This window comes from Pristis pectinata, chromosome 1, assembly GCF_009764475.1.
Source record: "Pristis pectinata isolate sPriPec2 chromosome 1, sPriPec2.1.pri, whole genome shotgun sequence".
NCBI lineage: Eukaryota > Metazoa > Chordata > Chondrichthyes > Rhinopristiformes > Pristidae > Pristis > Pristis pectinata.
Genome location: NC_067405.1, coordinates 80,297,167 through 80,307,999, shown reverse-complemented (window position 1 = coordinate 80,307,999; position 10,833 = coordinate 80,297,167). Strand labels below are relative to the sequence as shown.

General features: G+C 44.1%; 1 protein-coding gene across 2 annotated transcripts in view; it reads right to left on the bottom strand.

Annotated features, from left to right (window-relative positions):
* Window positions 1-4,962: 4,962 nt before the first annotated feature.
* lss (lanosterol synthase (2,3-oxidosqualene-lanosterol cyclase)) overlaps window positions 4,963-10,833 on the bottom strand; it is an 85,762-nt gene continuing 79,891 nt past the window's right edge. For both annotated transcript variants that reach the window (XM_052027275.1, XM_052027284.1), the window contains exon 22: window positions 4,963-5,905. In XM_052027275.1, the coding sequence (XP_051883235.1) occupies window positions 5,768-5,905 (138 nt within the window). In that variant the 3' untranslated portion in view covers window positions 4,963-5,767. The remainder of the gene's footprint in view (window positions 5,906-10,833) is intronic.

The following is a 10,833-nucleotide window of genomic DNA, read 5'->3' as shown; positions in this document are numbered from 1 at the left end:
TGGAGAAATTGGGATAGCATCCTTGCAAGAGACAGGGCGGGAGGAGCTGTAATTTATATTCAATGCCCCAGCTGATGCAGATACCAGGAGTATCTGACTGTATGCCTTTTATATAACTCTATCCATTTGTGTTCCCACTTTCAGGGAGCTATGAACTTGCATCCCAAGATCCCTCTGTACATCAACGCTGCTAAGGGTCCTGCCACTTACTACATACTTTCCTCTTGCATTTAGAGTCATATAGCAAAGAAACAGACCCTTTGGCCCAACCGGTCCATGCTGACCAAGATGCCCCATCCAAGCTAGTCCCATTTACTGGCGTCTGGCCCATAACCTTCTAAACCTTTCCAATCCATGCACCTGTCTAACAGTCTTAAAAAGTTGTTATTGTACCTGCCTCAACCAATTCCTCTGGCAGCTCATTCCACATAGATACCACCCTTTGTGTAAAGAAAAAAGTTGCCCTTCAAGTCCCTATTAAATCTCACCCCTCTCACCTATGTGGGTGCCTATAGTACAACCCCAACAATGTGATCATTGCCTTATTTCTCAGCTCCACCCATAAAGCCTCACTGGATGATCCTTCAGTAACTTCATCTCTGACTACTGCTGTGACATTCCCCGTAATCAAAGATGCAACTCTGCCTCCTCTCTTTCCTCCTCCATCTCGCTTAAAACACCTGTACACCAGAACATTAAGCTGCCAGTCCTGTCCCTCCCTTAGCCATGTTTCCGTAATGCTTGTAATATCCCAGTTCCGCGTTGCTATCCAAGCCCTGAGTTCATCCGCCTTACCTGTCAGCCCTCTTGCATTGAAATAAATGCAATTTAATCCAACAGACATTCCTTGCACTGGGCCATTCCCTTGCCAGTCCTGTCTATTCAACTTGCTGTCACTAACTTCTGCATCATTTTCCAGCCTCTCCCTGCTGCTTGGGATCCCACCACCCTGCCAATTGAGTTTAAACCCAAGCTAGTAGCACCAGCAAATCTGCCTGCCAGGATATTGCACCCCTCCAGTTCAGGTGTAACCCATCCCTCTTGTACAGATCACCTCTGCCCCAAAAGAGATCCCAACGGTCCAAAAATCTGAATCCCTGCCCCCTACACAAATCTTTCAGCCACGCATTTATTTGCCTTATCCTCCTATTCTTACCCTCACTAGCACGTGACACTGGGCATGCTATGTTGGTGCCAGAAGTGTGGTGACACTTTTGCGGGCTGCCCCCAAAACACTCTATGCAAAAGATGCATTTCACTGGGTGTTTTGATGTACATGTGACTAATGAAGGTATCTTATTTTATAATCCAGAGATTATTACCCTTGAGGTCCTGCTTTTTGACTTCTTCCCTGACTCCCTGTACTCACTCCGCAGGACCTCATCCCTTTCTCTATCCATATCATTTGTGCCAATGTGCATAACAACTTCTGGCTGCTCACTCATTTGACTTCCCAAAATATATTGCCTCACACTTGTTCAGATTAAACTCCATCTGCCATTTCTCCAAACAAATTTCCAACTGATCTATATCCTTTCACAACCTTCCTCACTATCCACGTCTACCAATTGGTGTCATGTGCAAACTTACTAATCAGACCACCTACATTTTCATCCAAATCATTATTATCTATCACAAACAACAGAGGTCCCAGCACTGATCCGTGTGGGAACATTGGTCACTGACATCCATTCAGAAAGACACCCCTCCACCACTACCCTCTGTCTTCTGTGATCAAGCCAACTTTGGATCCGATTTAACAACTCACCATAGATTCCACATGACTAAATCTTCTGGACCAGTGCAGTGTACCATGAGGACCCTTGTCAAATCAAATGATATTTCACCCCCCCCCCCCCATACCTGCACCCAATTTACTCCATTACACCCACTGGACATCCTTAACTGGGCAGCACGGTAGTGTAGTGGCTAGCGTGATGCTATTACAGCGCCAGCAACCCGGACTCAATTCCTGCGGCTGTCTGTAAGGAGTTTGTACTTTCTCCCTGTGTCTGCGTGGGTTTCCTCCGGGTGCTCCAGTTTCCTTCCACATTCCAAGGACATAAGGATTAGGAGTTGTGGGCATGCTATGTTGGTGCCGGAAGCGTGTCGACACTTGCGGGCTGCCCCCAGCGCATTCTCGGTAAAGCAAAAAGACGCATTTCACTGTGTGTTTCAATGTACATGTGACTTATAAATAAACATCTGTCTATTTGTTGTTCACGAGATTAAATGTCGCTGGATGAAACTCACTTGAAAGAGATGAAATAATCAATATCATTCTGCAGTGGTGTGTTCAAATAATGGACTTGCTACCAGCTGTAAAAACTTCAGTTTAAGCTTACAGCTTAATACTGTAACCTGTAAAGTCCAGGTCAAAGTTGAGCTTATTGTCAGATGCCCAGGTACATGTATGCACAGGTGCAATGAAAAACTTACTTGCAGCAGCATCACAGGCACATAGTATCAGATACACAAAGAGGCCCAGGTCTTGAAGCTTGACGATGAGTTTGGATGGGATGATTGTGTTGAATGTCAACCTGAAGGCCAGCAGCAAAACACACCAAATCTCCAGGAACTCTGAACCAAAATTTTATCATGGCAATTGCCAGCATGCTTAAACTCCAAGATCTGCTGAGATGAAGTCTGACCATACATCCGAGTCAGGGGTTCTTCCTAGTACAGTATCATGGACTAGCAGACTGCCAAGTCCTCCTCAGTGACAAATAATTATTAGCTCATCCAACATATGTACGAAGGAATAACAAAGGAACTTTATCTACCAAAAACCAACATTGCATCAGGACATCCCAGTATGAGGATGAAGCATCCTTGAACCACTGGGGATCAGATTCACTTGCAATGACTCAACCAATCAAACTCTTCACAGAGACACAATGGACTGCAGATGCTGGAACCTGGAACAAAAAACAAACTGCTGGAGGAACTGAGTGGGTCAGGCTGCATTTGTGGGGGGAAAGAAATGGTCAATGTTTTAGGTTGGGACCCTGCATCAGGAGAGTGTAGGGGGGGAGATAGTCAGAATAAAGAGGTGAGTGGGAGGGGTGAGACAGGGGTTGGTAGATGGTAGGTGGAACCAGGTGAGGGGGGAGAATTATGGGCCACCATGGGGGTTGCAATTCTTGCCTTTCACCACCTCCTTCCCCAGCACCCACGGACCGACACAGCCCTTCCAGGTGAGGCAGAGATTTACATGCACCTCCTCCAAACCTGCCTATTGCATTCAGTCCTCCTAATGTGGTCTCCTCTACATCGGTGAGATCAAGTGTAGACTCGGTGACCATATTGTGGAGCACCTACTCTGTCCAGAATGGCCATCTTGAGCTAACGGTTGCATGACTTTTCAGTTCCCCTCTCCTTTCCTACACTGACCTGTCTGTCCACTGCCAGGGAGAAGTGGTGAGGCCAAATGCAAAATAGAAGAAAAACACCTCATATTCTGTTTCAGTAGTCTGCGAACCAATGGCACGAACATTGAATTTTCCAATTTCAGGTACCCCACACCCACTGTTCCTTTCCCACTCCCAGCGGTCCACCCAGGCTCTCTTCCCCATTCACCTTTCCGATTTGTCCGGTTACCTCAATTCATCATGCTCACCTACCTGGTTTCACCTGCACATCACCCACACACCTGTCCATCTGGGTTACTTCTCCCTTGGCCTATCCTTCCTATCACCTCCCCCACCTGGTTCCATCCGTCTATAATCCCTCCTTTAACTGTTTCCACCTATCACCTTCCAGCATTGGTCTCTACCTTCTTCCTCTCCCTGCCCCATTGGCTTCATCTGCCCATCACCTCCCTCCTCGGCTGGTTCCACCTATCACCTACCTACCCCAGACTTACCTCTCTCTCTCACCTCACTATACTGGCCATCTCCTCTCTACACATTCAGTCATGATGCAGGGTCCCGACCCAAAACATCAACCATCCCTTTGCCTCCACAGATGCTGCCTGACCCACTGAGTTCCTCCAGCAGTTCACTTTTTTGCTCCAAACTCTCCACAGGTTTTATACACAGCAAGTTGCATACTGACTGAAGAAATAAAGATCCTCCTACATCTGCAAGACATTTTCCACTTTACTAATCATGCAGGGAGAATGAGCTCAGCAAACTCCCCCGAGCTTCATTGTATTCTATGCTTTTTGCTGATTTTTATCGCGTTAATCAATTTGGCTTCAAGTGGATGATCAGAATTGGCACAATTCTACAAAGCTGGCACGTGACGGTGTAGAAAACCACCCAATAACACAACCTGGCATCAATCACAACACCCCCAAGTTATTGAAGGAGGTTTTAAAGGCCTGACTCACAATACATTGGTGATTATCATTATCTGGTTTCAGAACAGCAGATAGATGCTGATTAGTATACAATGGTCTCCACCTGCAAACTGCACAAATATTTCAGCGAAGACACAACTGCGCTTGGACATCAATTCAAATTGTGCTCACCACCTCCCCACCTCTGCAGACTATAGCAAAATTTAGACATTCATCAGAAGGAAGATCTCACTGTACAACATTCTTGAACATAAACAAACTCTGGCAACTAGCCACCTCTACAACACTGCTACATTATTCTTCACTCTGCCCAACGTTGGTAGTTACATGTTGATGAATTCTGAGTTCTCATCCAATTTGTCTGGTTGATTGTTTCAGAGATAGGAAGCATCTTCCTGCAAGAAACCATGGAGAGAAGCTTGGCCTCGAAGTTAGTTGGTCTTAGCAAGGTGGCTCTATCATTACAATCAGGAACCGAGTGTGGATGTGGAGGCTCGGGTTACTGCACCTGAACTGCATTTTAAATGAGCAACTTCCTTGGGGTTAATTGGCTCAAACAGTGTTGCTGGGTAATAAATACCAGGGGACCAGCTTGTGCACATGACGACTAATCGCCCAGTATCACATTAACTCAGAGGACAGGGAGTAAATTGTTGGACTTTAAAAATTACAGTTTAATTAATTAATCACATACATTATAGTTTTTGAGCTGCATGTTTGGTTCTGCTGTGCAGTTTCAACAAGCATAAACCTTAATTGAAGAAACCAATAGCTTGTATGTTAGGTGAACCACAATTCCTTTGTTCCACTTAATATATTTAGAACTTGACGTGAATTCCAAAGTAGACAGAAAAGTACAATGATGGATCATACACACTGCTTGATTAGACTCCACTTGCAAATACATGATTAGTACAAATGCCCATATAAAACAGCACATCCCAAACCATATCCTTAATGCCCTCTTGCTCGAGGAATTTCCTTTTGATCCCCTCCTCTGGAACTGCTGCCCATTTGCCGTGGAGGAAATTGGAAAAAAAAAACAGGGTCTTGAACATTAAACATATTGGAGACGAGTCAAAGGACATCCTAGCATTATGTTAATATCAACTGAGTTTCTTCATCCACAACATCAATTAACAATGCAGTCAATATAGTAAAATCAAGATTCAACCACATGCATTTTTGGCATGGATGTAGTGGAAAAGCAGATAAATCTGATCTCTCACGATGGGATAAACTCGGGGCCCCAATAGTCAGTTCCTATTCCCTTTCAATGATTATGTTCTCACACAACTGAATTTGTAACATAGGCACACACTGATCTATAACCTAAACAGGGAACACGTACATACCTGTCCTTTGTTTGTATTTAAATTAATCTGACTGTATAATTCCGGTCTCTATATTCCACCACCATAGGTGGCTTTAGCAATATCTGAACACTTATCAACACTTGTACCCTCAGAGGTCCAGCTTGCGAATCTCAACACAGCCAGGGTAAGTTCTTGCAAAGCGCCCCAGAGTCCATATGGGGAAGATGTTTCTGTATGAGGTATAACTGATCACGCAGGTCTTATTGAAAACACCAGCAATATTCTCCTGTGGGAGAATCAGGAAAACAAAAACAGGAGAGTCAAAGGGCAAGTCTCCATGTCAAAAAATAATTATCTGAAATACAAGTACTGTCTTACAAAGCTGCAATAAGAATGATAAAGTAACAGGACATTTAATTGCAGAGAGGTTTCTTACAAAAGTAGTGATAATAGGTCTTCAATATTCATATAGACTTGAGAAAGTAGACAGTTCAAGTTCCAAAAACTGAGAATCCAAGTGTACAAGTATCCTGACTGGATGAATCATGGTCCGGTATGGAAATTTGAGTGTGTGGGAATGCAAGAAGCTGCAGAGAGCAGTGGACTCAGCCCAATATGTCACAGGAACATTCCTCCCCACCGTAGGTGGTATCTACAGGAGGTGCTGCCTCAAGAAAGTAACATCCATCAAAGATCGCCACCATCTGGGCCATGCCATCTTCTTGCAACTACCATCGGGCAAGAGGTACAGAAGCCCAAAGTCCCACACTACCAGATTCAAGAACAGTGACTTCCCTTCAGCCATTCAGTTCTTGAACCAACCTGCACAACCCTAATCACCACCTCAGTATAGCAACACTATGACCACTTTGATCACTTTGCACTAAAATGGACTTTGTTTTTTCTTGTTCTAATAGTGTTCTTTCTTGTAAAAATCATGTACAATTCATGTTTAATTTATGTTTTTTTTTGTGAATTTTGTGTATCTGATGCTATGTGGCTGTGATGCTGCTGCAAGTAAGTTTTTCATTGCACCTGTGCATACACATACTTGTGCATATGATTTTACATGTCTGGCACAAGGTGTCCTTGAACCAAAAGAGCTTACCGTAGATTTAATAATGAGTAGTGAACTTGAATTATTCAATAAGCTAACAATCAGGAGAAGCTAATTAGCAGCAACCATAAGAGGGCCACAGAAAAGTACCTGGATGGAAGCAGAAAGTTACATCAATAGGTGGGCAAACTGGCACTGGACGTCAGACCCAAGAAAAATAACTCAGAATATTTTCTAAAAAATGTTGGGACAAGCACAGTGGAAGACTTTAAGACGTCAAGCAGAAAAATTACTAAATGAGTGGTCATCTTCTCTAAAGGGCTGGAATACCAAAGGGTGAGAGATAAGTTACAATTCTGCAGAGCTGTGTTCAGACTGCACTGAAGCTCAAGTTGCCCATCACTGTAAGTCTCTCCATCCCACTCTGACCTATCAGTCTGTGACCTCCTGTACTGTTACAGTGTGGCCCAATGCAAGCTTGAGGAACAGCACCTCATCTTCCATCTGGGCACGTTGCTGACTTGAATATTTACAGTAACTTTAACAACTTCAGGTAGCTTGGTTTGTCTGTCTGTATCATTCATCCAACTGCGATATTAGCTCAGCTTGTTTGGTTCTCTTTTCCATTTCTTTTATTATCCTATAGGCATGTCTTCCTGCTTTGTATTTCACAACTCCCATGTTCTTTTGCCTATGTTCTCGCTCTCTAACACATTGATCAGATAACTTTGTTTCTAAGCTTATCCATGGTCACCCCCATTTTACCTCATCAGGGACATTCCTTTCCCCACTTTCCCTGCAGCTTTACCAGCTTCTTTTGTCTCCTTCCCACTTCTGATGGGGTCTTTGACCCTGATTCTTTTCCCACAGATGCAGCCTGACTTACTGAGTATTTCCAGCATTTTCTGTAATTATTTTAGATTTCCAGCATCTGCAATTTTTTTTTTGATTTTTCACTTTGGGATGGGCAATATTAACCTTGCCAGTGGCACTCAGATCCTAAAAAATGAATACATAAGAAACAGACAGGGGTCAAGTAAGGCTGTGTCATCACACAGATTCCTTTATCCAATCTTCCTTGTTGTAATCCTACATTTCATCTCCAACAAACTCCCCACGGAAGTGCCGCTAATCTATAGGACTACTGGGGAAACTGTTCCATCTACATTGCTCGTAGTCCAGAATCAAGTTCACCTCAGCTTCAGTCACAGAGCTGCAGTCTGCCAATGACACTCATGTAACAACTTTGGAGGCTGGAGTTTTAAGTCACTGTCCACTTGTTAACTGAAGCACATGAAAGGTTGGCCTTGCATCCAATATCTAGAAAATAAAGGTCACCTGCCAACCTGCCTGTTCTACACACACAAAATGTTGGAGGAACTCAGCAGGTCAGGCAATTCTATGGAGGGAAATAAACAGTCGACATTTCGGGTCGAGACCCTTCATCAGGACTGGAATGCTTGTTCTGTTACACCACCCTACAACAATAAAGGTTCATGACAATTCTCTGGAAAACGTGGACCACTTCCCATATCTTGGAGCTACCTCTCAGTGAAGGGAGAAAATGATGACAAAATTCATCATCGTCTTCAATGTGCCCGCAGACTCCAAGTGAAGGGTCTCAACCCTAAATGCTGACTGTCCATTTCCCTCCATAAATGCTGCCTGACCCACTGAGTTCCTCCAGCATCTTGTGTGTTGCTACAATCTTAAGCAACCTTTGAAGATCAAGACCTCAAATTTAGCACAAAACTCACTGTCTACTGGGTCGTAGGCCTGTACACAGCCCTGTACTCTTTTTCCTTCTCCTTTGAATGCTCCTCACTGTGCAGATGTAGACTTACCTGTAGATGCAAATAAATGCTCCCAGTCTTTCTTTGCAAGGTCCTGTCCTACATATCCCTAAGAGGAAATGCTAATAATTCAGTTGTTTTCATGTTTGGGATCAAGATAACTTGCTTCCGCTCCAATTCTAAGGTGGTTTACACGGGAGCACAGACTCTGCCACAGGTGGGCAGGAGGTCTGGGTGGGAGGGTGGGTAGTTTGAGTGGTGCAATTTCCAAATATTAGTGAACCAAGATCAGTGCCCTCAATCAGGCCAACCCTAGCACGGAAGCTGCACTTGCACCTGGTTGGTTCTAATCGGCAGGCCAAATCATCCACATGCCCATCTCTGCTCAAAGTGTAGGCACATTTGGGATGGCCCTGAGAACCTTGAATCCCTACATCAGGAGCAAGTGGAAGGATTCCACCATTCAAACTACCCACCCTCCCACCCAGACCTCCTGCCCACCTGTGGCAGAGTCTGTGCTCCTGTGTAAACCTCATAAACCACCATAGAATTGGAGCGGAAGCAAGTTATCCTTGATCCAAAACATGAAAACAACTGCATTATTAGCATTTCCTCTCAGGGATATGTAGGACAGGACCTTGCAAAGAAAGACTGGGAGCATCTACAGGCAAGTCTATATCTGCACAGTGGGGAGCATTCAAAGGAGAAGGAAAGAATGAGTATGGGGCTGTGACATTCTTGTCAGAGTGAAAGCCAATGCTACAGACGGGGAACCCTGGATGTCAAGGGATATCGATGGTTTGATCAAGAGAGGGGAAAAAAAAAATCGGTTTATTATTGTCACTCATACCGAGGTACAGTGAAAAGCTTGTCTTACAAACTGATCGTACAGGTCAATTCATTACACAGTGCGGTTACATTGAGTTAGTACAAAGTGCATTGATGTAGTACAGGTAAAAACAGTAACAGTACAGAGTAAAGTGTCACAGCTACAGAGAAAGTGCAGTGCAATAAGGTGCAAGGTCACAACAAGGTAGATCGTGAGGTCATAGTCCATCTCATTGTATAAGGGAACTGTTTAATAGTCTTATCACAGTGGGGTAGAAGCTGTCCTTAAGTCTGGTGGTATGTGCCCTCAGGCACCTGTATCTTCTACCTGATGGAAGAGGAGAGAAGAGAGAATGACCCGGGTGGGTGGGGTCTTTGATTATGCTGGCTGCTTCACCAAGACAACGAGAGGTAAAGGCAAGAGTCCAAGGAGGGGAGACTGGTGTCCGTGATGCGCTGGGCTGTGTCCACAACTCTCTGCAGTTTCTTGCAGTCCAGAGCAGAGCAGTTGCTGTACCAAGCCGTGATACATCCAGATAGGATGCTTTCTATGGTGCATCGGTTAAAGGTTGGTGAGAGTCAAAGGGGACAAACCAAATTTCCTTAGCCTCCTGAGGAAGTAGAGGCGCTGGTGAACTTTCTTGGCCGTGACATCCACGTGATTTGACCAGGACAGGCTGTTGGTGACGTTCACTCCCAGGAACTTGAAGCTCTCAACCCTCTCGACCTTAGCACCAAAGTGAAGCACATGGCAGGTATAAAGAACTAAAGACAGGGGAGGCTTGTCCAGAGTGTAACAAGTGTAGGGAGGCACTTAGAAAGGAAATGAAATTTGGTAAATTGGTTTATTATTGTTACATGTACCGAAGTACAGTGAAAAACTTGGTTTTGCACACCATCCACACAGATCATTTCATCACATTAGTGCATTGAGGTAGTACAAGAGAAAACAATAACAGAATGCAGAATAAAGTGTTACAGTTACAGAGAAAGTGCAGTGCAGGTCGACAATAAGGTGCAAGGCCACAACAAGGTAAATTGTGAGGTCAAGAGTCCATCTTATCATACAAGGGGACTGTTCAATAGTCTTATAACAGCGGGATAGAAGAAATTAGGAACGCAGGATCACAAAACACCACTACTGGATAACATTAAGGTAAATGCAAAGGTATTTTGTTAGTATATTAAAGGCAAAAAGAATAACCAAGGAAAGCATTGAGCTATTAGGGACAACAGTCGTGGAGACAGAAGGTATAAGTGAGATCTTAGATGAATACATTTCATTGGTATTCACAAAGAAAACAGACTTTGTAGATGAGGAACTCTGCAAAGGTCAAATTCCAGTAAATAGAATAAGAGGAGGTACTTGATTCTTTAGCAGCCTAAAAGGAGGATAAATCCCTAGGGCTGGAAATGATTTATCCAAGGCTGCTCTGCCAGGCAAGAGAAAAGATTCCTGGGGTCTGGTTGAATTTTTCAACATCTTCACTGGCCACAAGTGAGGTAACAGATGTCAGCAAACGTGGTCCAGCTTTT